Genomic DNA, 27501 nt, shown 5'->3' with positions numbered 1-27501 from the left:
ACTACGTTTTAAATGTGAGGTATGGTATCCTAAAACGTCGAAAGATATTTCTTTCAAAAGTGTCATAATTTCCCTTTGCCTGTTGATTATGGCTCAATGTTACGCGCCGAGCCGAAGCCGCGCGAGATAAGAGACTGGAACGCCTGGCGTCGAGGTTTTGTTGCCAAGATTTGAGAGCGCGCGTGTTCAAAACTGCGTTACATAATTTGTATCACCAATCGATGCTGACTGAAAGTTGACATTCTCAGAAAAATCTGGCTTGGCTATGCTACTGCAACTGTTGACCCATTTTCATCTACAACTGCATTCGCGCGGTTTTTAGTATGCCCGTGGAACCCAACGAATTTACTAAGCCATTATAAGATGCAGAGCTCCAGAGATTTATTTCATGCAACCGTTTAAAGCAGTTTGTCACTTTTAAAAGTAGTTCTTTAGTTCTCTATCATAAAATTCAGGCAGAATTGACCTCCCGGCAGCTTCTGGCTTCTACCCCAGTTATACCTTACCTTACCTTACCTTATGGTGATCGGGAATTAAAAAAGGCCATTAGGCTTGTAGGCCCTGGTCTCGTCAGACTCCCGGTCCGGTAACCGAACAGTCCAAATTATAGATAGTATAAATGTAAAACATCGAATAAAAACATGCCCTCATTAATAAATGGACCATTTCTGGCGATATCGGGGCCCCTCTCACTTTCCAGGGGCCCTTTGTCAACCCTGTACCCCTTTCCCCTTTGCCAAGGCTCTGGTTGCGCGCCTGGACACTATGCTTGTGAATACATGAATGTATGCGCAAAAAATACAGAAGTGCGCTTATTTGACTTTTCAGTACCCAAGGACCCAAGGGAGAGGTGCAAATGCACCCCTTCAGCTTCACATAACAAGTGCGTTTACATGAAGCTGATTCAAACTGCCAGGTTTCCATATGTGATTGCTGTTGCTACGCACGTGAGCTTTAAAAATATGCAGCACGTGTAATGTATATATATATATATATATATATATATATATATATATATATATATATATATATATATATATAATGGACAGCCAGAAAACCGCGACAGAAGTGGACTATATCAGATACATTTTTCGCACCTGTCCCCTTACGGCGACTTGCACGAGTATAGACCCCAATCATTTTGGAAAATTGACACCCATGATCGGTGGCCGCATCAGCATTGACGTTACCTGGATCTTGAGCACGACCTATGTCTGCGCGCGGTTGCGGCATGGAAAATAAATATCATAAAAAGGCAGCCAACAGACCTATTCAAGCGGCGCGTGAAATAATGTAGCCCCAATATGCTCCTATCTCCGTCCGAGCCTCGATTTGGGATGACACCGTCTGACAAGCGGAGCTTGCCACACCTGGCACCACCACTTCAGTATGATGATTGGGGTTGTCCGGCGCGCCGACGCTGGTGTCATTTGACGCCCAACCACCACATCAGTAGGGCAATTCATGTTCGGGAGACCAGCTCCGACCGACGAGTGGAATGAGCCATGCAGCACTGCGCCCGGCTGGCTGGGGTTCGACCGACGCGTGGCCGGCGGCCAGCCGACGGTCGCCGACGAGCTGGGAGTCGCGTTGCAAGGTTGCTGGGACAGTGACCGCAAGACGTGCCAAACGGTGGTCTGTCGCCGTGGCTTCTCTGACTGTCCGCTGGGCGACGAGGACGGCAAAGCTGCAGGGGTGCTCCCTGACATTCACGAAAATCTCGGCCACCTGTAATGCGTTCAGCGCTAGGTCTGGTCCAACAGCCTGTACTTTCGTCTCACTCTGGGCTACACCACAGGCGGGAAGACGGGGGAAATTTCGTCACAGATAACAGACACGAAGGCAACACCGCGCCGCCGCCGCCGATACCAATGACGTATCGGTCCGATACCATCCGTATCTTATCTGGCGTCAACTGGTATCCCGGCCATCCGGGTGCAGTGCTCGGAGGGCGCCGGCGATTCGAGGCGCTGTCGGGCCTCCGCGCGCGCGCTCCACAGCAGGTCACGGCCATGTCGCGGCGCATTCGGCTGCTGTTCGTAGCGGCGGCTCTGCTGGCGGCGACGGCCCACCGCGCGGCGGCCGACGACTCGGGTAGGTGGACGCTAGGGTGCCGTGATCAACAGGATAGAGGGGTCGTCAACGGCCGTCACGCTGTCGCCATTTAAATTCCATTTAAAACCCGTTGGTAACGATGCTGCAAGCAATGCTCAAATACATAGGGCGTCGATTAACGGCAAGGTATATTCTTCTAAGGAACCGATACTGATTACTCGCATAATTGCCAGCGAATACTTTTGAATCCAAGGAAGGTTAGCCGATTGTTCCTGTGCACCTTTGCTGAGCCCGTTCCTATGATTGATCACTCACTGACCGCGTACCCTGATGTCGCGCTTCCGTGGCAGTGCAAAGTGCCGCTGCTGTGAAGAGTTGCTACACCTGCATGGGCAACCAGGACGACAACACCTGCTTGCTGGCACCAGAAAAAGAGGCGCAACCCTTCATGAAATGCACGCGGAAGTACTGCACAATCATCCGGGAGGAGTACACCGAAAACCCAGGTGAGTTGAGAACAAAGAGTTGTCCCAGTCAGGTTTACACTTGAAACAAAGGTCACTTGATACTCCGATAACCTGAGCCCAGCTGGTACTCGACCCCGAGGCCTATTCAGTTAGCAGGAGACACAAAATAGCATTCGGTTTGCAGAGCAGACCTCTCGCAGGTTTGACCTGTGCCGGTTAGGAGTATCTCGGCGGGGTGACGGACCACCTGTGGCGTGTGTGCGTCACTGCAGGTGTGCCGCTCACACCACCCAGGACTGCGAGGTGACGTCGGCTGGCGTGTGAGCGTGTGACCGGTGTGTTCCGCTGCAGGCGTGGCTGTCACGATCACACGCGGCTGCGAGGTGAAGCTGCCCCACCCGGACGGCAAGGAGGTGACGGACCAGTACACCCGCTACTACTGGACCTGCACCAGCAACCTGTGCAACACAGGTAATCACCGGCCCGACACGACACCACAGACCAGTATACCCGCTACTACTGGGCCTGCACCACCAACCTGTGCAACACAGGTAATCACCGGCCCGACACCACACCACAGACCAGTATGCCCGCTACTGCTGGGCCTGCACCACCAATCTGTGCAACACAGGTAATCACCGGCCCGACACGACACCACAGACCAGTATACCCGCTACTACTGGACCTGCACCACCAACCTGTGCAACACAGGTAACCACCGGCCCGACACGACACCACAGACCAGTACACCCGCTGCTACTGCACCTGTACCACCAACCTGTGCAACACAGGTAATCACCGGCCCGACACGACACCACAGACCAGTACACCCGCTGCTACTGCACCTGTACCACCAACCTGTGCAACACAGGTAATCACCGGCCCGACACGACACCACAGACCAGTATACTCGCTACTACTGGACCTGCACCACCAACCTGTGCAACACAGGTAATCACCGGCCCGACACGACACTACAGACCAGTATACCCGCTACTACTGGGCCTGCACCACCAACCTGTGCAACACAGGTAATCACCGACCCGACACGACACCAGTATACCAGCTACTACTGGACCTGTACCACCAACCTGTGCAACACAGGTAATCACCGGCCCGACACGACACCACAGACCAGTACACCCGCTACTACTGGACCTGCACCACCAACCTGTGCAACATAGGTAACTACCGGCCCGACACGACACCACAGACCAGTACACCCGCTGCTACTGCACCTGTACCACCAACCTGTGCAACACAGGTAATCACCGGCCCCACAAGACTCCACATACCAGTACACCCGACGCTACTGGACCTGTGCCACTCAAATTTTGCGTTGGGTTTGGAAACCTTGTTGACCTCACCAGTGCCACAGTCCATGGGCGACGTCATCAGTGTAACAGCCATGGGTGACGTCACCAGTGTAACGGCCATGGGTGACGTCGCCGGTGTAACAGCCATGCGTGACGTCACCAGTGTAACGGCCATGGGTGACGTCACCAGTGTAACAGCCCATGCTCAGAAAGCACTCGGTCATAGATCTTTGTCCGCAAAATGTTTGGTCAAGTGAATCCGTCCACCCCCGTCCAATACCCTGAGCTGAGTGCATTGGTTTGATAGGTGGAATACCACCGTGATAATTCAGCGCTACGTTGGACCCTCTACGTTGACTTCACTAAACGACCAGCGTAACTGGGTACGTTTCCACAACCCAGTAGAACAAGCCCGTCCACCTTCACAGCCCTTCCAACTCAAGCCAGCTGCTTCCGTGGCCGGCTAACTGGTCACCCCGCCGGTTATGTCCCCGGGGAGGCCGCCAATCGACTACCGCCGTGTGGGGTGGCTCCGTTACCGGCCCAGGTCACGAAAGGTCGCTCGGGGCCACACTGGTCGCGCAGAGGCGTCGTCCCCGCTGCCGGGCCCGTCCGGTGCGCCCGTCCAGCACGGCACTGGGACAAGCGTCGACCCCCTTCCCCGCCCCCATGCCAGGCCGGTCCGGAGCGCCCGTTCAGCGCGGCACTGGGACGAGCGTGGCCCACTGCCCCCCCCCCCCCCCCCTGCCGGGCCCGTCCGGTGCGCCCGTTCAGCGCGGCCTGGGACGAGCGTCGACCCCCCTCCCTTCCCGCCCCCATGCCAGGCCGGTCCAGTGCGCCCGTCCAGTGCGCCACTGGGACGCCTGGGTCGGCCGAGAGAGCAGCCGTGCAGAAACGGTGCCAGCGTGCGACGCCAGGCAGAGCAGCCACGCGCGGCTTAACGTGTCACTGTTACGACAGACAGCGTGAGCATAAGCATCGCTGAAGATTTCCGGTGCCTCTCCTTGGCATGACTCGGACTGCGGCCTGTGCCTGTTATCAGGGCCGCTGGGTGGCCCCCGCCCGGCAGCGGCCTGTGATAAGGTCCCCTTCCGTGTGCTCCCAGGGGACGGCACACACGCCCCGGCCGGCGGCGGCGGCGGTGGTGGCGGCGACGTCAAGTATGTACTGGTGGAGGGGTGCGGCGTGGCAGCCCTGCGAGGCGGCCTGCTGACCGTGGCCGGCCTGGCGCTGCTGCTGCTGCTGCAGCCCTGGTGACCCCGCGGCAGGCACCGGGCGGACCGCGACGGGCGTCGGCGGCGGACCACTGACCGCTGTATCGGTGACGGGCCACGGTGTCGGCGGGCCCGTCGGAGCACGGCCGACGGGACCAGTGACATATAGCCACCGCAGACCGCAGCGAAGGACGCCAGATCACGGCGGACCGCAGCGACGGACACCGAATCACCGCAGACCGCAGCGACGGACACCGGATCACCGCAGACCGCAGCGACGGACACCGAATCACCGCAGACCGCAGCGACGGACGCTAGATCACGGCAGATCGCAGCGACGGACGCCGAATCACCACAGACCGCAGCGACGGACGCTAGATCACGGCAGACTGCGGCAACGGACGCCGGACACGGCAGACCGCGGCAACGGACGCCGGGTCACGACAACCGAAGCCGGATCGCGGCAACCGCAGCCGGGCCGCCGCACCTCCGCCGAACCACAAGCTGCATCCCAGCAATACGTGGGAGACTGGTCAATGAAGAAACTGTTAATATGATGGGGGATTTCGGTTGTGCTTTATGGCGATAAAATTGATTGATAAAACCGGTCAGTGTATTCGTGGCTGGACACTGGACACGATACATCAAGATGGACAGCGGAATTTGATCACGCATGCTCCACAGGTCTCCAGCGGCGCTCGATAGTGAATGATTGATGAATACGTATTCGTCACAGAAATCGATGGCTGGCACGCATACTCTGGAGAGCCTCTCACAACACGCTGGTAACATCGAAAACAATGCGCTCGATCAAACAACCAACACGCTCTTCACAGAGCACCGCGGCTTAAGGAGTACACCTGAGACGCCACCACTTGCTGTTCACCTGGACCCAACATGCGAACCGACAGATTCAATGAATGCCAATGGTTGCACGCATTCAGATTGGGGCCACTTTTAAAGCATACATGGCGTGTGGAAAGATCAACACGTCCCGATCCAAAAAAGTTCTGAAAATTTCTGACAGCAAAATTCAAATAAAACAGCCGGTATATTCCCTGTGCCACAAACAAACTTATACAAGGACCCAAAAGCCAAGCTCGCGACAGGCTAGAGATGCGACTTCAAGCATCCGCTCCCAGTACGGCCGCAGCCTACGCAGCATCGGAAGAAGAAAAGGAGAGCGGTGCTGGAGGAGACCAAGTGACCCTCCACCGCCCGGCAGAGTCGACTGGCCACTGGCAGCAGCGGGCAAGCTCAGTTGCTGTGTTTCTGCTCGGCCTCGGCGAGCTTGCGGTTGTAGTTGGCCAGAGTCAAGTGGATCGTTTCCGACGAGTACTTACACTTCATCGAGCCGCACTTGCATGTAAACATCTTGTACTTGATTATCCAGAACTTCTCCCCATAGTCAAAGCTGAAAAAGGCAAAACTACATTGCAAAGGAAGGATTTGTGGGACGAGGACTCCAGCCACGCAGTCATCACCGTTAGAATTCCGAACAAACCAGCAATATTGCAAAAAGCTTCTCGGGTTTACGTGACTGCAGCACCAGAGAGGTCAACCAACCCGCTCATAATCCATCCACCTCTGTATGCCCTCCACTCGCCTCTCCACGCCTCCCCACCCAGCTGCCCACACCCAGCAGCCCTGTCCGGCACCCGCCCACGCACCCGAGCTCCTCAGCCGCCCGCACCCGGCAGCCCCCGTCCACGTAGCCGGGCTCAGCTCCTCAGCTGCCCACACCCAGCAGCCCTGCCCGGCACCCGCCCACGTACCCGAGCTCCTCAGCTGGCTCGACATCACGACACGTGAAGAGCGCGATACGCGGGAACCGCACGTCCTGGTGATCGACGAACACCTTGACGGGCACCAGGTTCGGTTCGCAGCGGTGGTTGATGAAGCGCGCCACGTTGCCGTAGCGGCGCGCGTCGATGCAGAAGGTGTCGCCGTCCCGGTTGTCCAGGTCGAACAGGTAGGAGTCGTCCTCGCGCTGGTCGGCCGCCGAGTCCGTGATGAGCTCGCCCACGTACCTGCCCGCGACGGGGAGGGGGCGTGGCTCAGCGCCAACAGAGGACCGGCCGACACACGTCCTCAGACAGCTCCGGAATTGGCACGGCGTCAGCCCGCCTCCCGCTCAGGCGTTCAGCCAGCAGCTGGCCGGCGGTAGCACAACCACAGGCTGCCTACCTGGCGCGCGCGAGTCGGCACTACGCGCATGTGTGTCAGCCAGCATACGGAATCGGAAGCAACCCCGATGCGATGGTGAGCGCCAGCAACAAATGACAGCCCGCCTTGAAGCACCACACCAAGGCCAGCTGCCCGCCTGCATTAGACACAGGATAGCTGGCAGTCTTGAACGGCCCGCCCCACACCGAACATCAGCCGCAGTATGGCTGGCGGCCCTGAACAGCCCGCCCCGCATCAGCGGCAGCGCACACAGCGGCCTGAGAGCACACACTCACTCGCACACGTAAGTGCCCTTGGGGATGTGCCTGAGGGCTCGCACACCCCAGCCGCGGTCCGGCGTGCGGTACAGCTGCACGCGGGCCGTGATGCCGTGCTGCACGGCCCGGTTGTTGCACGTCAGCTGGTTGCAGCCGCACGCTCGGTTGCACTCGAATATCATCGGAGGGTCTGCAACATGCGGGGCGAGGTGAAGCGGACGCTGCTGCGACGGGGACGCGTCCGCCGCCGCTCGCGCCGCTCCCGAAAGGAAGGGGGGGGGGGGGTCGGCGGGGCCAAATACACGGCAGGGGCGCATGCTGGAAAGTGAAGAGAGTATACGCCAATTTTAGCTTTGCATCAATAAAACGCACCATTTTGTTCTGAATTATCCGACTAACATAGGGAACTCGATTCAGACAAGATGCGACACACTTCCCTCGTCGTCGCGGAGACAAATTTGCTGAGCGACACCGGGGAGCCAAGCACCAGCCGCGCCCGGTCCGGTGAGGAGTGCCCACCTGGCCCGATGGGAAGGGCCCGCCCGGCCCGGTGAGGAGGGTCAGTCCGGCCCGGTGAGGAGGGTCGGTCCAGTCCCGTGAGGAGTGACGCCTGGCCCGATGGAACGGGCCCGCCCGGCGCGATGAGGAGTGACGGCCGGGCTCGGTGAGGGGTGACGCCCGGCCCGGTAAGGAGGGTCAGTCCTGTCCGGTAAGGAGGGTCAGTCCAGCCCGGTGAGGGCCCGCCCGGTCCGGTGAGGAGCGCCCGCCCCTCCCACCTGTGTAGTTGAACTCTGGCAGCAGCCGGCCGTCCGGGTCGTACCAGCAGCGCAGACTGATCTGACTGCACATGCAGTCCGACGACAGGCAGTTGTCCAGGCAGTTGCACGACTGCCAGCCGGCGGACGCACCAATGAGGGTCCGACGATGTTCTTACACGAGAACACGGGTCTCATTGAGAGCCGACACGAGTTGTAGACGCACGAGGAACGCAGCACTGCAACCGACACGGGATAATGCACACAGATCCAATGATTACGCGGACCACACGGGGGTCACTCGAACCAGAGTTGTGGGCACCTCACGGCCCCAGAGAGGGACGGCATCCACCAGAGCGGGAACACAGACTCCAGCCCACCTGGAGTGACGTGATGGTCTTGTCGATGTTGAGCTTCATGGTCTCGCAGCTCTCCGAGATGTACACGTAGTCGGTGGGCAGCGGCGTGTCGTCGCATTCGTTCACGGCCTGCAGCGGCGGGGCGGCAGGGGTCACACGCCCGTCCCACAGCAGCCGGTGCGCGCCGGCTGGACGCCGCGCCAGACGGCCCACGTCGGCCACACCTTTGGGAGTCCTTGGATTGGTGTTGGTCCGCGCATGGAGTGTTACGCTCTGAGCCGTGATGCGGATTTGCGGTGAGATGCAGCGATGACAAACAATGACAGAGAGTGCTAACGCTGTGAAAGGTGGGGGATCTTGTCAGCGCCCAGGTGGTTGTTTTACCTTTTGATAGATTGTTGACATCGTGCGCAGCAATAACACAAAGTATATATAATGCAATAGTAGATGAGTAGATATGGTAGAAACGCAGGCTCAAACGAGTTTGAGCAGAAAGGCAGTATTTTTTTTCAGGCAGCATTTTGAGCGAGCAAGGAGGGCAAATGATTACCGTTACCGCCCAGCCCGGCAACCATTCTCACTCTCCTCACCACTTCATGCCCCTTGTTCTGACCCTCTTCAAGTCAAATCTCAACAACATTCCGTCACTCCTCCTCTTCTACCAACACCTTCTCCAGTGCCTCCTACACTCTCCTTCACCTGGACGGGTACCGCCTCCTTCCCTCCAATCGTAGTGTAGCTGGGCGTGCACCAACTCCCTCCCTCCGCCCCCGCGTAGCTGGGTGGGCACCGCCTCCTTCCCTCCAAGTGTAGTGTAGCTGGGCGTGCACCAACTCCCTCCACTCGCCGCCCGCGTAGCTGGGTGGGCACCGCCTCCTTCCCTCCAAGTGTAGTGTAGCTGGGCGTGCACCAACTCCCTCCACTCGCCGCCCGCGTAGCTGGACGGGCACCGCCTCCTTCCCTCCAAGCGTAGCGTGGCTGGGCGTGTACCAGCTCCCTGCCTCCGCCGCCGCGAGGCTGGACGGGCGCCAGCTCCCTCGCCGGCGTACCTGGATGGGCAGCTTCTCCTTGCCGCGGCTGACGTCGTTGCTGAGCACGCGCTCGCCGCGCCGGGCGCCGCTGCGGCTGGCCAGCTGGCTCAGCTCCATGTTGAGCAGCAGCGCCTGCTGCGTCTCGGAGCGGTCCCGACCGCAGCAGTCCAGCGCCAGCATGCCCTCGCGGTTGCGCAGGTACACGTTGGCGCCGTGTGCCAGCATCAGCAGCACGCACTCGTAGTGTTGCTGACGGGACGCGATGTGCCTGCGAGCCAGAGACACGGCGGATGGGGCGACGGGGCAGCGCAAGCGCGTCACATGGCGTCAGGCTTCAGTACGGAAGTGTCGTACCCAACAGGTTGCCGTGTTCACACGTGATGCCTCATGTGGCGGCGCGGTCTGTAGTATCCAATCAGCTAAGTGACGTCCATAACCCTGAACTGTCACCACGACTTGTAGAAGCTCAGACTACCACAACTGTCTCCGCCATTTGTAATTATATCACCTGCACTAAAACTAAGTATAATACATTAACTGCGGGCGCCATCAGCCGGCAATAGCACTAGCAAACTCCCCGTACAATATTCATTGCGTCGACCGCGGCGCTGTCACTCACAGGGGGGTGTCGCCGTGGACGTTTGGCGAGTTGACCTGGCAGCCGGCCGTCAGGAACAGCTCGGCGATCTCCATGGAGCCGGAGTAGGCGGCCCAGTGCAGGCCCGTGTTCTGCTCCTCGTCGCACAGCTGCGGGTTCGCCCCACGCTCCAGCAGGTACCTAACGCGCGGCGCACGATGTCACAGCGGGGCACAGCACGGCACAGCGCGGTACAACGCGGCACAGCGGGGCACGGCACAGTGCGGTGCAGCACGGCACAGCGCGGTACAATACGGCACAATGGGGCACAGCACGTCACAGCGCGGTACAACACGGCACAGCGGAGCGCAGCACAGCACAGCGCGGTAGAGCACGGTGCAGCGCGGTGCAACACGGCACAGCGGGGCACCGCACAGTACAGCGCGGTACAACATGGCACAGTGGGGCGCAGCACGTCTCAGCGGGGCACAGCACGGCACGGTAGGGTACAGTATGGCACAGTAGGGTACAGCACGAAACAGTGAGGCACAGCACGGCACAATGGGGCGCAGCACGGCACAGTGGGGCACGGCACGGCACAATGGCGTACAGATCGACACAGCACGGCACAGAAGGATACAGCACGGCACAGTGAGGCAAGGACGGCAGTGAGGCGCAGCACGGCACAGTGGGGCAGGGCACGGCACAGTGGCGTACAGCACGACACAGCACGGCACAGTGGGGCATAGCACGGCACAATGGGGCACAGCACGACACAGCACAGCGCAGTGGGGCACAGCACGGCACAGCGGGGCACAGCACGACACAGCACGACATAGCACGGCACAACGAGCAGCCGTCCCGCTCCGGACTAAGGAATGACGATAGAGCCTGTGGTGGCAAAGCTGTCAAGAATTAACATATTTTTCGAAGATCATCGTACGCTTACGTTTAACCAGATATGCGCCCTGCAGCACCACTTGCAGGTATTGTAATGCAAAGCTTCGGTGTTCTCTTAACCACTACTATATACCTTGTTTACCATAATGCAAGCTGTGTGCGGTATTCCGCACAACACACCGCATCAGCAGCACGTAGAGCTGAAGTTCCACTGGCGGCACCACGCGAACCGTGGTGCCGAGTGAGTAAAATATCACCTGCGAGCAGTACACAGACAAATGCAGCGTTGCTCGTCCATTCGTTACATCGGACTGTGACGAACGTAATTGGCGATGCAGCGCGTGCCGTTCCCGCAGCCTATTTGGTACCGCGCAGGGGAACGGCCATTGTGTGGGAGGCAGACGGGCTCGCGCGCCACAGGCCACGCTCGTGGTAGCCAACGGTGATCCAGTCTCGGCCGGTCAATATGGTCACGCTGGCACGGGACGGCCTCCTCATAGAAAGGCACCGCTAGTGTGGTAATTAAGCGGCGCGTCTGGAAAACCAGAGGTACGGATCTTCAAGCGTGTCAGGCCCTTTCTACCATGGTGAGAGCCAGGCAACACCATATAGCCTCAGCAGCTAAGTGAGTCACAAAACCCCACTGACGACGTCACTCGCGTGGCTCGTGGTTATGGCATGACACGCATAACGCTGCGCGCCCCATTCTCTCTGAGAAAATGGCCCGTGCGACTGGCATTAATGTGTTGGAGTGGCGGGGTCAAGCGACTCGTGACGCGGTGTCTAATGTGCTTTGTAATGAGTCTGCTCCCGACACAGGGCTTTCGAAAAGGCTTCAAAACAAACGAGAATCTACTCGATCGCACCCAGCCAGTTCTAACACGGCGCTCCGGTCCGGTGGTGCGGCGCTCCGCGACACGCCCTCTGACCTTTTGTGAATGGAATAATGGAGGTACGCCTTCCGGTTCCAATGGATTTCAGTTCAGAGCCTTGTTTGGTATTGTTCTTCGCTGTTGGCACGGGCCGTGCGGCTTCTGAGCTCATTGATTGAGGGCTGTGGCGTTACATAAAGCACGCGGTGGCACCTGCACAGCTAAATAATTCAGCCGTTGCTCCATTATCGAAAGAAAGACGACGAAGAAGCGTTTATCACGACTAGCAGGCAGCAGCTACTTTCAAGTAACTCCAAATTACGTGCCCAAGCCAGGCTTTACAAGTGAACGACTTTGATCCGGCCGCAGCACGCCACGACATTCATGTACTGCAAGCACCCACGTACACCGTAGTAGTAGTAGTAGTACACCGAGAAGATTCCCTTCATGAACAAGTCACACAGTCTTCTTGATTGTGGTCATGGGAATGCAGGCACAAGATGCGGGTGGCTGCTCAGAATGACTTGCAGCTTTCAGGACAAAACAAATAGCTCTTCTGCTGGGTTTTCTGCTGGCTTAATGAGCGTCCCCTTCTAGACCTTTAAAAGCACCGACCGGCAAGACATCCGAATGTTTCGCGTTCGCCGGCTCCAGGCAACGCAACAAGACTGGGTTTGAGTGTTCCTGACATGCGTATGGGTCACATGCTGGCGAGCGCACTGTTCGTGCGTCAAATCTACGAGCCAAGTAGTGAGTAGCCGGGGCCAGACGAACATCACAGCCGAACTACGTAATCCCACGCTTCACAATCCCGTCTGTGTTCGTGTTGGGACCGGTGGCGACCACGCCCACCGGCACGGCGGCCTGCCCGCAGACGGCTGGCGGCGCGCGTTCGGGTCCACCGGCCCCGTCGGCCCGAAACCTACTTGACGACGGCCGGGTGTTTGTGCTCGGAGGCCCAGACGACCGGCGTCCAGCCGCCGTCGTCCTGCAGGTTCACGTATCCGGACTCGGTGCGGCCGCTCGACAGCAGGTAGTGGCAGCCCTCGATGTTGCCCGCCTGCGCCGCCAGGTGTAGCGGCGTCATGCCGTCTTCGCCCTGCCGGCCGCCGCGGCGACGTCACCGTCTACGGACGGACGCAACCAGACCACGTGCGGCCCTCGACCTCCGGCTGAAGGCAGCCGCGGCAGGCGAAGGTGCATGCGCACAAAACACGCGTAATACCCGAACATAATCACCCAGAGTACACAGCAGTCGGACCGGAAATGACAAGCAGACACCATAGCGGCGACCTTGGTGACGCGAACTCGACACCGGACGAGGTCACCGTGCCGTTGCAAGGCACGCAGTGACAGCACCTGGCATTGCCCGCCGAGACGACACCTAGGCACCGGACGTGGCGACAGTACGTCGTAAGTGTGGGCCTGGCCACACGGTACACCAGTGGAGGGGGCGAGGGTACCTTGGCGTTCAGCGCGCCGCCGGCCGTCACCAGGTATTTGAGCACGTCGTTCTGGCCGCGCGAGGCGGCCATCATGAGAGGCGTCTGCAGGTCCCGGTCCACGGGGTCCAGACAGGCGCCGGCCGTCACCAGCACGTGCGCCGCCGCCACGTGGCCTTGCTGCACGATAAGGTGCAGCGCCGTCTGGTGGCCGCACTCGCGGTACTTCTGGTTGGGCGACCAGCCCTGGGCTGGCGAGAGGTCAGCGCGCCGGTCAGTCGAGAGGTCACTCCGCCGGTCAGCCGCAAGGTCACTGCGCCGATCAGTCGAGAGGTTAGCCCAACAGTCGGTGGAGACGTTAGCACACCAGTCAGTCAAGAGGTTAGCACACCAGTCAGTCGAGAGGTTAGCACACCAGTCAGTCGAGACGTTAGCACACCAGTCAGTCGAGACGTTAGCACACCAGTCAGTCAAGAGGTTAGCACACCCGTCAGTCGAGAGGTTAGCACACCAGTCAGTCGAGACGTTAGCACACCAGTCAGTCGAGACGTTAGCACACCAGTCAGTCAGGTTAGCACACCAGTCAGTCAAGAGGTTAGCACACCAGTCAGTCAAGAGGTTAGCACACCAGTCAGTCGAGAGGTTAGCACACCAGTCAGTCGAGACGTTAGCACACCAGTCAGTCGAGACGTTAGCACACCAGTCAGTCAAGAGGTTAGCACACCAGTCAGTCCAGACGTTAGCACACCAATCAGTCGAGAGGTTAGCACACCAATCAGTCAAGAGGTTAGCACACCAGTCAGTCGAGAGATTAGCACACCAGTCAGTCGAGGGGTTTATTGAAGTCAACTGCCAGATCAAGATCAAGATCAGACCATATAAGATCACCAGAAATCAGATCAGATCAAAGATCAGATCGAGAGGTCAGCTGGCTTCGATAAGTTAAGCTGGCTGCTCGGCCGCAGTTTTCGTTCCCTGGCTACCAAAAGGCAAATAATTGAGCGGGCAACAACGATCTCGTTGAGTGTGCTTGCTCAATGCCAATTTCAATATGCAACGGTGTTGGCTGGGGCTCTTATGCCCACGGCGCACCCACCGATCATCATGAGCAGTTTGTCCAGGTCGCAGCTGCGGAGTATCTTGAGCTGGTCTTTGATGCCGATCTTGGCCTCGCCGCCTATGGAGGCGGCCGCCTGCGTCACAGCCAGCAGACTCTGCTCCAGCTGGTCCCTGGCGAACAGTGGTCACGCTGTACGGCACAACAGCCCTGCACGGCACGGCAACGAACGCTCGAAGGCGAGGGATTAACACCGAACAGCGTCCAGTGTTGAGTCTCGGATCGGGCACGGACACGACGCACGAATTGCTCTCCTATCATGCACGGTCCGTGTAATGAGGACTAAACGCGATACATCCATAGCGCGGCATATTCACCGAAACGCACTGTTTCATCTGCGCGGCGACACCATCTCAGATGTCCTGTCTTTCTGCCTAGTCCGGTGGAGTCCTGACCGATGCGCCGGGCGTCGGCTTCTGCAGAGTGCAATCTTTCGTAGTATATCGCCTCCTTAGCCCAGTTCCACGGCGGCGTCCTCCCATACTCACCACACCCCTACTGTCTGGTCACATGGCATCCCCCTGCGCGGACCACCTGCCCCTCCCCTCCTCTCGCCGCACCCCCTCTTGCCCGGCCCCACGGCATCTCGCCCCGCGCGGTGCGGGGCATCCCCGCCTCCCGCCGCGGCGCCTCACCGGTCCGGGCCGACGGGCAGTCCAGTTGGCGGCCAGCACACGTCCGTCGGGCAGCGTCAGCCGGTAGGGACTGAGGTGGGCCGACGGACGGCTGAAGCCGCCGGCCGCCGAGCCCAGCTCCAGCTCGCGGCTGAACGCCATCCGTGCGCTCCGGCTACCGGACAGAGCGGGGCCACACAGCGTCAGCGGGGGTGAGAGAGACGGACGGCGGGGCCGACGCCACACGGCCTCAGCGGGGGTGAGCGAGACGGACGGCGGGCAACGCCACACAGCGTCAGCGGGGGTGAGCGAGACGGGAAGCGGGACGGACGGCGGGGCGGCGCTACACAGCGTCAGCGGGGGTGAGCGAGACGGACGGCAGAGCGGCGCTACACAGCGTCAGCGGGGGTGAGCGAGACGGACGGCAGAGCGGCGCTACACAGCGTCAGCGGGGGTGAGCGAGACGGACGGCAGAGCGGCGCTACACAGCGTCAGCGGGGGTGGGCGAGACGGACGGCAGAGCGGCGCTACACAGCGTGAGCGGGGGTGAGCGAGACGGACCGCGGAGCGGCCGGCCGTTTCGTGAGCTGCGAGAGGGGGTGACGCGCGCAGCACCTGGAAGCCCCGGGCGGGACATGTCCAGGCTCGGTGGCTCGTCGACAGTAGCCAGTCCAGAGATAATGTGGGCATCGAAGCAAATGCCGCGCCAACAGCTGCGATCTAGCATGGGTTCCACAGAAGGAGGCCGACAAAGGGACCTTGTACGGCGTCCGACGTACACCTCGTATAACCGACTAGCTGCACATTACAGTAAGTAACGCTAATGCACCAGCCATCCCGTGGTATCCCTAATGCCATCAGCGCACAAAGAGCAGTCAGGGTGCATTTCAGAGCAGCAATACTGCAGGTCTGGTCCACAGCGGACACTGGCGGTACAGCGTACCGCGGTGGGTCCAACACGCCGAGGACAGGTGTGACAAACATGAATGTCAGGTGGGCGTGCCGTCACGCACGGCACAAATCACCTGGGTGAAAACATCTTGCCACTTAAATGCGAAATGATCGCTTTGGCGAAAACGTCCGAACAAATGCGTTGCCCATCCAGCGCCTAGTAAAAGCTAGTGGTCGCACAGCGGCGACTAGGCGGTGGTGTGCTGCCACGCGGACAGGTTCGTCAATATAGTACGTCGCGAGCATTTAAGCATTAAAACACCATCATGTCCTGATTCGTTGGCGGTAGAAGGAACGAAATATCATACCTTCTGTCACATGCTTGATATAATTAATATGCCGGAGTTAACGATCGCATCAGTGAGGCTTCCCATTCAGTCCACCACCCAGTGAGAGACAGCGCGGCCTGCGCACGGGAAAATGTGTGTGAACAGCAGTAGTGAATGCGAACACACTGCTCAGTGATGCAGTCATTGTAGATGGTGAAATATGGTAACTATCATGAGTTCAAAGCTCTTATGTTGAGCAAACGACCATAAAACTTCGTATCCGCTTACATACGAAGTCGAGTGAAATGGAAGTTTTTAATGCTGACATTACCATACCTTGGCCAAATTTTCGACCTCGCTTTCCATGTTTTGTTTATCAACAACTGCTTTAACTTGTCTTAATTACTACCTCAATTTTTTCATATTCATGCCTTCCAGGTAAATATCTTAACAACGCTCATTTCAGCTAGCCTTCGATACAATACATATTTCACAACCATTAAAACCGCTAACTCCACTAACCATCTAACTATCTCACGAATACCGCGAAATCTGTATGCTCTCAATGTCAAGTTAATTGTTGTTCATTCGCCTGGTTTCCGCTTCCAGCCATGGAGAGATCATGCCTTGGGTCTGCTTGCAATCTTAGCATTAAATCCTCCTAACCTGCCATCTCTGTCTCAAAACAGCACAACCACAGGCATGGGTATCGATTTGTGTCCTTTGGGGTGGGTCGCTGCCCCTCCCCAATGTCCGACTAGGCCCCCCAATGGTGAGATTGCCCCCCAACCCCCTAGAGATTTAGTGTAAATTTGAAGTGGGATCTCAAAATTATACGAATTTTAGAGAAACTTTCTAAGAGATGTTTCACAGATAAAGCAAATAAGACAATGAAAACAGCGATATTTTGTCGGCTGGAGTACACGCGGTTGAGCTAGTCAGTTTTAGACCTTCGCGGTTATGCTGTAATTACTTGATTATTTTCTGTATTCGCTGCACACTGCATGATTTTGATTACAAAATGCATGTCTTGTCGACGCTGGTCTAGTTTTCTTGTATGACATTGTTCAGCGATGTTTTATCTTCTACAGCTTGCGACAACTTGCGTCATACTGCCTCGACGCCCTATCCAAAGCTGTAGAAACGAACAACGCTGGGTTTCCTCCGTGGATCATCGGTCAATGAAAACAAACCGGTCCCATATCAGCACATCAAACCGCGACGATTCTATTAGCTGTCTAGATTCGGAGAACCCTTGACACGTGCCAACCTTCACTTCGACGTGAACTTTCACTGGGACAGTTTCAAAAGCCCACCGATAGACACTCGCCGACTAAACCGGTAGCGGTAACAGTCCGGCAACGACCACCACCAAAACGAAAGAGGCCGTGTCGAACAAACTCGGCTGGAAGGTTACCTTCCAGGCTGCAGTCCACCCTGCGCTCGAGGGCTTCCGTAGAAGCCCCGAACAGTGGCGCACACCAACACTTTGTATCCCGAAGCTGTGCACGCGAAACATCATCTAAGCCACATGACAACGGCCTGATCTGCTACATCGGTCCTGTGACGATAGCCAGAAGTTGACTTTGATCGTCAACGCCAAACAAAGCAATTCTGCTGCCCGACGGCATCTTCTGCCGATGCAAAGCGAAAAAACGTGGTGGTGCATGGATGTGGTCTCCTATGCAGTTGTTGCCTATTCAGTCCAAACCATTCAGCCGTTTCCTATTCAGTTGCTTCCTATTCAATCCAGTCCTGCCTCCCTCCAACTCAGAGACGGACGTGAGTCAAATCGGGGAGAAGCCTGCTTTTCGTGCATTCTGGGGTAAGTTGAGCCACTTTTTCCAGGTCATTGCCCAAGCCCTTTCTGCAAAACCACATCCCTGTGGTGGAGCGTTAATGATCATGACACGCGACGGATTCACTGCCGCGTTTGTTCAGCATCCAGCCTATAGCACAACTCCAAAACAGTAAGCGTCTGGACCAAGGAACAGGTGGATCAAAATCGCTGTAAAGCGGTCAAAAGTATACACCAGCCCCGTGGATGTACCGCAGTTTTCATGGATCTCAGCCATATTGAAGACGAATTGTAAGCCGAAGCGTGTTCCCGCGCTATACAGTGCACACAAATAAGATGTCCAGTTAAAGCAAATGAGACCTACGAAATTGCAATGTTGGTTTACAGCTGTTTTATGTTTCTATTACATACATGTGAAAACTGCATTTTTGGAACACAACTCCAAAGAAAACGAGCAGGCCATGATTAAAGAAAACCACCAAAACAAATTTCATAGAGGCAATAGCCACGCACACCAATGGGGCGTTGGAGCAGACATCTGCATTCCTTTTAACCGCTGGCTAACACCTGTAGTCTTGGTGACGAGTCCTTGGTTCAAGCCTATAGGCGGCAGGCTTGCTCCCCCCCCCCCCCCCTCATCATCCTCGCCCCTACCCTCCCCTATCAGCCCGTGCTATGAAAAATTGCGAATCGGAGTGAGGCTGAAGACACGTAACACTGCTATTCTCATCAAATTCAGACATTTATTTGCTATTGTTTTGACTTCCCATCAGGCACCGTGGGGTCTGGGCAGTCTATGTATCGAGCACAGCCCAGTGCCAGAAATATCCAATGTTTCTTTGTAAAATATGTCACGAACCATCCAGCCACGTACACAAATGTACGAAATACGCCCATAACGTACCTGCAGTGATCCCAATGCACCTTCTCGTGCAATATCTCGCGGTTTGTACCTTCCCCGTCCACTCGCCCACACGCGTCGAAAACCTTCCCATCAGCATGGGTTTCACGCCTCTTACTTACAAGCATTGGCACCACCCCACGTCATGCAAAAGCCGATCATGCGCCGGAGAGCCTACGGAGTGGACACGTCTTCGAGGCAACCCGAGGCAGGCGACAGCGAACAAAAACAGGAGAAGCAAACACGCCCGTTCTCCGAAACGGCTCGTCCGATCGCCTTGAAACCTTCACCAATCGATTCAGTGCGATGAGGTGAGAATGAAGTGCCAATGTCGTGTCCTGACCTGGGGCCAAACATCTGAAAGACGCCAAATGAATATTTTACATACGAGAGCAAACAACTCAAACCTCAGAGCCTACTAAGCCCATCGCTGCGAAACCTTCGCCATTGGATGTGCCATGCTTGATCCCTTCTAAGTTGAAGGTTAGGCGACTCTGCGTCATGTTAAAGGTCATCAAATTTCACAAATTCCAAAATTCTTGCCTGCAGACATTCATATTTCATGGCTTATTCCTCCGATCGTCTCCAAACCTTCACCATTCTATGGGACATACCTTGCAGCTGCAATATGCCATGAAGCCATCCGCTATTATTTTTGGGGGTGCCGAAGTGTCGTGCACATTAAAGCAATAACATTTCATAACATCTTGTGCGCAAATGCAAGGGCATCGTCTCCTCTTTCGTGAGCAAACGCACGCAATGTACCTTGCACAAGACATATCCAATTTTCGACACGTTTGAGAGTCGTGCTCACACATCGACACGGCTGCGACGACGCACACGCTGAAGCTCGAAGTTTCCGTTGATTCCAGCACTGAAGTCTTTCCCGTCACTTTCGTCGTCGTTTGCATCTAGGACTAGTACCTCGGTGACAAGCTATGCACAGAATGCAGAAAGCAAGGCCCCATGAAGGATTCTGAGGACACTGACCAAACCAGCCCACAGCTCCGACTGCAACAGGGAAACAGGTACTGCATATCCAATGGCGAAGGTTTCGGAGACATCAGTGCAATAGGGTCTGAAAACTGAGTTGTCTGCGAGCAAGAATTTGGGAGCGTGGTAAATTTGATGCGTTTTACCCGACCTACAGCCATCACACTTTCGGCTGCAAGAGGGAACCAGGTAGTTCATAGTCGGTGGGAAAAGTTTCGCCGCGATCGACGCAGTGCGCTCCGAGATCTGAGTTGTCTGCTTTTGCATGTGAACTTCCCCCTTTAGCGTTTTGAGATGCTTGATCTAAGGTCAGAACTAGATACTGACACCCCAATTGCTCACGTGGAACCGTTTCGGAGAACAAGCGTGTCTGCTTCATATGTCCTTTGTAGTCCCTGCCGAGAAAGGCGCAAAATTCCCGGCCATGGCGTGGCTGCCTGTGAGGGGTCCCGGGGAAGGCCCCGGGGACGTCTCCGGCCCGGCTCCGGCACGAGGAGACGCCATTGTATACAGGGTTGGCGCGGATGTGGCGTATTCAATATTGCGTAATGAGAGCACAGTTGAAGCCGGACCCGATCAAAAGCGTTTGCGATCGTAGTGTGGGTGAGGACGGATGGGGTACCGTTGGTGGATATTTGCGAGAAAATCGTTTGAGACGGTTTGTTGGACGATATAAATTAATATGCCGCATCTTGCACCTCTTGCTTAGTGCGGATCATGATTGTGTGGTTTGTTTAGAGCTGCGACAGTTAATTCTTTACAATATAAAATCCGGAACATACATTTTAATGAGCTGAATTCCCTGACAACATACTAAAATTCCACCTCTGTTCCATACACCAGGAGGTGCTGGTTAAACGGCGTCGTAAAGCTCTAAATAACACTTATATTGATGGCGCTCAACATTTTCCGCTGAGCTCATCCTCATAAGCGAAAAGGGTCCAGAAAAGTTCCGTAAAATACTACACTTGAAAATCTTAAGTTGAAAAACTTGAAGCCGTTAACCCGACACCGAATTTGGACTCAACATTCTGACCACACAGATAACACGCCTCCGTGGCAGAGAAAAGGGTGCCTTCAAGGAGATGACTTCGTCAGAAAAATTAGGCTAGCGGAGAGAGATCCGCAAACGCCGCGCAGCTAATCCGATAAACTGCGAGCAAGACGCTCGTGGGGCGCACTAAAAGCATGATTACTTTAAAGACGAACAAAACAAGCAACGCAATGTCATCAGATTTAAAGCCTGTGCCTTTCAGAAGTACACAAAAATCCACCTTCCGCCACAACTTTGGTTTGTGGTGATAATTTCCCCTCGTTATCCGAGAAACACCTCGGATAAGATTTCAGTTGTTGTGCCTCGACCAAATTGCTTTCCTCGCTACAACACCACACCACCACCACCTCATACCCTGGGGCTGAAAACGGCAGGCGCCTTATGTAAGACTCACTTAGCCTGTGGCTTTGCTGGTAGTGACAGCACACCCACCACGCACAGCACACAATCACTCCGCAGACCTCCCTCCCCCCACCCCCCCCCCCCCCCCCCCTCTCCTTCTCCGGTAGCGAGACCACAGCCCCGCTGCCTCCGCACTGCCGGGCGAGCGTGGCGCGCGCGCGCGCCGCCGGCCGGCCGTACCTCTTGCTGACGGTGCCCTGCTGGTGGTAGAAGGTGGGGGTGCGACCAGTGCGGATGGTCAGCTGCACCATCCGCAGGTCGTCCATGTTGCCGCAGTGCGAGCACATCAGCAGCTCGCCCACCTGCGCCGCGCACTTCCGGTGGAAGAGGTGCGGCGAGCACTCGTGCGTGCACCGCATGAATATGCCCTGCGGCGGACGCCAGCCCCGGCGCCGGGTCAGGGCATGGTCGGCAGGGGTCGGCGCGCGACACAGCCGCTCGCGCCGCCGGACCGCCACACGGAGGACCGTGCAGAATGACATGGGCGAACACGCATCTCCGGCACTCATTACTTTATGGAGACTTGAGCTGGCTATCGGAGATAGTTGACAGTGATGAGTCCAAGGCAGAGTAGCCCTAGTGACCGCCGCGGAGTTGACACGGAGGCCGAGAGCAGGACGCCGGACTTCGTTACGCCGAGGTTCAGTCCCGATTTGCAACACCGACAATATCAAAGACAAATGGCGCGTGCAGAGGACGCAAGCCCATGACAACAGAGCTAAGTTCGGCCAGTGGCGTGAAACATGGAGCGAAAGTGTTGTGGTGGGAAACGCAACAGTAACGAGGTTACATTCATATCCGCTCGAGACATTTGAGAGTTGTCTGCTCTGAGCCCAGATGATGCCAAAAGGGCTGTCACGAGGCTCACCTGAGTGCAGAACACGCCGCAGGACGGACAGCAGTGGTGTCTGCGCATGCGCTCCCGGTGCAGGCCGCACATGAGCAGAAACGGCACCTTGAAGCTGGGGCGGATCATCCTGAAAACATCGCCGCCGTTTAAAGCACAAGCGCATATCAACGGAACACGCAACCGAAGCCGTGCAGAACCACATCGTTTCTGTCTACAGCGTCTGATAACAACCCTTGTAACGATGCGTGGAACGTCTAGCGAGGACAAAGAGCCATCTCTGTTCCGGAAAAGCGCCCCGAACTATGGACGCGACGGTTATGTCGAAGCTGTTGAATGCGAAAACATGAGAGCACTGGCGATCCCACTCTCCTCTGAATATTCTGCTTAGGTCCTGCAGTCCTCTGACCCCGCGCGGTGTCCAGGCAAGGCCAACAAACCCTCCCACTAGCTGCCTCCTCCCCGTCACGCCACCATCATCAGGAGTCAGAGGCACGAGTTTCGACTCCTCGCGGTGCCCGTCCTTCCTGCCAGGGCGAGAAACAGGCTACGTCATAAAGCCTCAGCAGCGCAGTGAGTCGCAGCGTCCCAAATGGCACGTCATCAGCAAACGCGGCCGGCCGGCGCCGTCACCCCGCGCTCCGGCCCGCCACAGACGCCGCTAAGCCCCGGCGCGCGCACGCCAGCGGACCGGCACCGTTTGGTGGTGACCAGGTTGCAGCAGCCGACGAGACGACCGTCGATAGCGTCAATGCCGCGGCAGTAGTAGTCACGCTTGGCCAGGTCCAGGTCGGCCAGCGGCGTCTTGGCTTCGACGCACTTACACGATATGCTTGTCAGGACCGGGTCCATCTGCGCACAGGCGGCGGCGCGAGGCGGTCACGAGAGAGACGTGAACTTAACGAAAGGACCTGGTGCTACGCGACGACGCTGTGCGAGGGCCCAACCACAGGCAGCGGGAAGACTTGAGACAGACGAGCCCAGAACCATTGGTGTCGGCCGGCCGCATCGATTGCACCGAGCCCGGGCGGAACCAAACGCCACCGCCTGGACTGCAACAAACGGGCGTGTCCGCGGCCCACACCGCCCCCGCCAGCCCAGCCGGCCGGGCGGCGCGGTCCCACAGCACACTCACCATCTTGGCGGGCGGCACGGTGCCCTCTGGCGGGGCGGCCTCTCCCGCGCCGCTGCCGCCGGTGACCGAGCCGGCCGGGCTGCCGGTCAGCGAGTCGCCGCGCGCCAGCCGGCTGTACGGCACCGCCGGCTGCGTGACGCTGCTCCGGCGCAGCTTCACCGCCGACGCCACCGAGCCGTTCACGTCCGCGGGGTCGCGGATCACTGCGGCGCAGGCGGGCGTCAGGGGTGGCACCGCAGGCGGCCGCCGCGGCTGGCGGCCAGCCCCTCCGTTACGGCCCCCATCCAAATGGCGATAAGCCTGGATTTGAACAGAGTCAGCAGTGGTATGTTATGTGGCAAATAGAAAACATAAAATCCTGCCAGCGTTTGAAAGGTACCCAGTGTGTCATAAGCAGGGATCAAATAAAAAATAATGGATAATAATTGAGCCACAATCGTGTGATGTAAACCACGACAGCGAACTAATGGCGGGCAACTGGGGTGTGCGATAGTCCATACACGGTACTGAGTACCAGGTACGTATTGTTGGGTAAGAGTAATACAACAAGACTTCACCAACCCATGGCTAGGGATCTCAGGTAAACATAATTACCTTCCTCGTCTTCGAATTCGTCACTGGAACTATCAGGACTTATATCACGAACAGCACTCGGAATGAACGACTTCTTCTTCAGTATCACCTGAGGTATGCTTTTCCTAGCCTTCCCCTTTAACAACATCTCGCGAATGTCATCCCTCGTCGCATCTACCTCTTGAGCGCAGAGGTTTTGTTCAAGCTCTTCAGGGGCGACATTTTGAACATCAAACATATTTCCCTCAACGCTCTTGTGCCCAGCTTCCGGAATGGCAGTAACTCCAATTTCTTCAATAGCTTCATCTCCAAGTTCTTCTGCAGCTTCAGCATCAATTTCATCTCCAGCTTCAGCATCCATTTCTTCATCAACCTCTTCTGAGTCTTCACCAAGCACTTCCTCCAATTTTTTAGCTTCTGATGGATTCAACTCTTTTACATAGCAGACACCCAACTCATCCTCCTGAGCAGTCTCCTCCTTTTTCACCCTCTTTCTCTTCCGCCCAAATGAGTAACTCAGTCCCTTAAACGGCTTCTTTTTCTTCTTGCCCGTCTTGGTAAGCAGCGCGGCCGCCCTGTTCTTGGCCGTGATGTTGGCCGGCTTCCGGAACTTGATGAGCTTCTTGACTGGCCGGCCGGCAAGAAGCGCGTCCGGCTGATCCGGGGACCGGTGCCGCTTCCCAAGCGGCTGGTCGACGGGCCCCGGCAGCGGCGGGCTCGGCGCGGCCGCCTCCCTGCGCCGCGACCTGTCGGCACGTGAGCTCGGGTCAGCGCGGCGGAGCTCGGCGGGCCGGGCAACGGTCGGCGCGCGGCTGCTCGCCCGTCGGCAGCTGAGCGCTGTCAGTAGGCGGCCTCTGTGCTGTTGCTCCGCCATCAACCCAATGGTCACGGTCCCGCACCAGTGGCGCTCAGGTGAGTAAAACTATCCGTAGAACGGATACCCTTGGGGAAGGGCGTCGGGAACATTGCCCCAGTTGTCTGTCGAGAATGGTCTACAACACACAGCTTCCTCTTACAGCTGAGTCTCAGGTTGGTCCGATATCTCGAGGACGTCAATGTAATAAGGGCATGACAGCACAACAAACACAAGGGCATTTCAGAACCTTTACCATAGCAAGCTGCTGCAGAACCTGGCAGAAAATTGTGGCCTGATGCCAACCCACAGTAATTACTGATGGACTCTGGTGCCCAATGCAGAGGCTGGAGCTGGCCTTTGTACCTGCGCCGCTCGGTCTCCCCGGACTCTGAGCCGCCCTCGCTGGCTGAGTCATTCAGGCGCCGCCGCAGCTGCCTGGCAACAGCCAGCTCAGCACCAGCATCAGGCCCGCCAGAGTCATCTGGCCTTTTCATTGCCCTGCACACACACACACACATAGTTATATCGCAGGACACCTACAGGTGGGGCTTGGTCTAGAAACCAATCATTTGGAACCGTCAGTGGCAGCATTGGTGCTGCTTGTTCATGGTGTCCAGTTTCTGATGAATCATGCTTTGTGGACCCATAAATATCTCACAGCATTGGCATGGCCATCTGATGAAGTTGACACAGCTTGATGTCACTGCAAGCATGTCAGTCTGCTGATGATGTCACCATTCCATCATGGCAGCCCCAAAGTGAGCAATACCAGACTCCCATGTTTGCACACCACTTTACTTTCTCTCCTGCAACTGAACTGTCAGTGATGAAAAGGTCAGGCCCTATTATGGCTGAAGCAATGCTGGCAAGCCACCTGTAAATTATTTGTGGGTAAAGCCTGCTGGATGACAGCTTATCTTTACATCACCTTTCAGCACTCAGCTTTTGAGCTGTACTTGGGAAAGATGAGACTTTCCATGCCAATCAATAAGCACTGGCATAACTTATCAACAAGGTACACATTCTGCATGCTGAACAATGCAACATAACAATGGGTAACCTAGACATATCTACATTAATTGATGCACCAAAGATAGCAACATAAAGATGCAAACAGATAACCATCAGGGATTACTGAAAGCTGTCCTCACATTCAGACTGTAAGAGGTGTAGCCCCCCTGCCCCCCCCCCCTCCCCTCCCCTCCTGCACAATGATCCCAAAATACCAATTGGTAGTTGAGCAAGCAAAACATGTAATCATTGTCCACTAGCTATGAAACAGTGATATGCAGCTTGCCAGTTGATATGCTAGTAGAAATGATAACCAGAAAACTGGTGGCATATTACACTGATTCTGTTTTGCACATGCTAAGTACAGAATATCATTATTCATAACACCCCAGTATGATGCATGAAGAACACTTCCTATAACCAATGTGCATTAAATTTGATTTGAAGTTTGTAGGATGCACTGAATTTCTTTCAAAACCAAGTAAAATATTACCTAAAGTATATCCAATGTAATCTTGTCACTGTGCCCAAGTACTTTGCACACCACAGCACAATCTTGACCTAAAGATGAGAAATCAGCAACTTAATTTTTTATTTGATTGGTCAATTTGTGATGAAATCAAAATCTTCCAAACATGCCAGTCTATTGTATCTACAACATTTTCAATGACAAGAATTAATAGATCCAGCATTATAGAAATGTTGTACAGATTCCACTACAAAAGAAATACAATTTTTGCAAGCGAAACTTCATAAAGACATTTTGTGATCATGTCAGCAAGCTAACCAGCAAATAGGGTTTAAGTTGAATATAATGTACTATTTGGGATAACCATTTTGCTTTTCTCATCATCTGCTATTTGACACATAAGTGGAGCTGGGCATTAAGTTGATCTACATATAGCATTAAGGATGACATGCTCAGGCCAGCCTGCAAAAAATGCAAATGACATCCAAACAGGTCCTGCATAACATTACCATAACAATTTCAGTACATGCATGAAATATTCTGAGCATTCAGTTTTATGTAAAATCAGCACCAATTTCAACTTAAACAGTCAAATTTTTCACAGCATTAAGGTTTATGGTTGCAAAACATACCCTGAGTTACCATAACCTGAGTGGGGTGGCTTACTTTCCAAATTTGGGCAGGATTCTCCATGCCCTAAACATCCCATTGACATGATTACTGTGGCTCACAGGCCAGTTTTCTCTCACTACAAATGTTGAAGTCCACAAATTATAACTTGAGGGTTCACTTTATGAGCGGATAAACATGAAATTTATATTTTGATTGAGTTCACTAACCGTGCCAGTCTAGGGACGGCCCGGCTTATCAACTCATGCAACGCCACTTGCCACACTGTTTTTACACTCTCCTCCGCTGGATCCACCGTAGACTTCATAAAAATAAGCTACTTTTCATTAAGTCATATCCTAGTCAAAAGCATTTAGTGACCCCCCCCCCCCCCCCCCCCCCCCCAATGCCACCGCTTACCGCCCTTCGCCTCTAGGCATGCGAATCAGTTGGGCGGCCGCCGAAAAATT

At 56.0% G+C, this 27501-nt stretch overlaps 2 protein-coding genes across 2 annotated transcripts; one reads left to right on the top strand and one right to left on the bottom strand.

The window, feature by feature from the left end:
- The first annotated feature begins 1951 nt into the window (after positions 1-1951).
- LOC119103537 (uncharacterized) lies at positions 1952-5658 on the top strand. Its single transcript, XM_037227119.1, has 4 exons — positions 1952-2094; positions 2406-2561; positions 2874-2993; positions 4944-5658. Exons 1-4 carry the CDS (start codon positions 2013-2015, stop codon positions 5093-5095), a joined length of 510 nt encoding a protein of 169 aa, XP_037083014.1. The 5' UTR covers positions 1952-2012; the 3' UTR covers positions 5096-5658.
- G9a (histone-lysine N-methyltransferase G9a) lies at positions 5648-27400 on the bottom strand. The gene is made up of 18 exons (XM_037226617.1): positions 27262-27400; positions 25306-25440; positions 24108-24832; positions 23514-23716; positions 23076-23230; positions 22400-22508; positions 21712-21899; positions 15185-15338; positions 14518-14662; positions 13454-13683; positions 12917-13089; positions 10261-10419; positions 9660-9909; positions 8632-8739; positions 8273-8384; positions 7515-7686; positions 6828-7082; positions 5648-6466 (listed from the first exon to the last, which is right to left on the bottom strand). The coding sequence occupies exons 1-18, from the start codon at positions 27357-27359 to the stop codon at positions 6310-6312; spliced, it is 3528 nt and encodes a 1175-aa protein (XP_037082512.1). The 5' UTR covers positions 27360-27400; the 3' UTR covers positions 5648-6309.
- Between the last annotated feature and the right edge of the window lie 101 nt (positions 27401-27501).

The sequence above is a fragment of the Pollicipes pollicipes genome, unplaced genomic scaffold, assembly GCF_011947565.3.
Source record: "Pollicipes pollicipes isolate AB1234 unplaced genomic scaffold, Ppol_2.1 Scaffold_5724;HRSCAF=6776_pilon_pilon_pilon, whole genome shotgun sequence".
In the NCBI taxonomy this organism is placed as follows: domain Eukaryota; kingdom Metazoa; phylum Arthropoda; class Thecostraca; order Pollicipedomorpha; family Pollicipedidae; genus Pollicipes; species Pollicipes pollicipes.
This window is presented reverse-complemented; position numbering and strand designations above follow the sequence as displayed.

What these genes read in the sequence shown, in the direction of transcription:
- LOC119103537 (XM_037227119.1), top strand. Translation starts at nt 2,013, where the DNA reads ATGTCGCGGCGCATTCGGCTGCTGTTCGTAGCGGCGGCTCTGCTGGCG. An exon ending in CGCGGCGGCCGACGACTCGG is followed by an intron (nt 2,095 to 2,405) that starts GTAGGTGGACGC and finishes CTTCCGTGGCAG; the next exon opens with TGCAAAGTGCCGCTGCTGTG. An exon ending in GGAGTACACCGAAAACCCAG is followed by an intron (nt 2,562 to 2,873) that starts GTGAGTTGAGAA and finishes GTTCCGCTGCAG; the next exon opens with GCGTGGCTGTCACGATCACA.
- G9a (XM_037226617.1), bottom strand. Translation starts at nt 27,359, where the DNA reads ATGAAGTCTACGGTGGATCCAGCGGAGGAGAGTGTAAAAACAGTGTGG. An exon ending in AACCTGGTCACCACCAAACG is followed by an intron (nt 22,509 to 23,075) that starts GTGCCGGTCCGC and finishes CGATGTTTTCAG; the next exon opens with GATGATCCGCCCCAGCTTCA. An exon ending in GCCAGAGTTCAACTACACAG is followed by an intron (nt 7,687 to 8,272) that starts GTGGGAGGGGCG and finishes CGCATGTTGCAG; the next exon opens with ACCCTCCGATGATATTCGAG.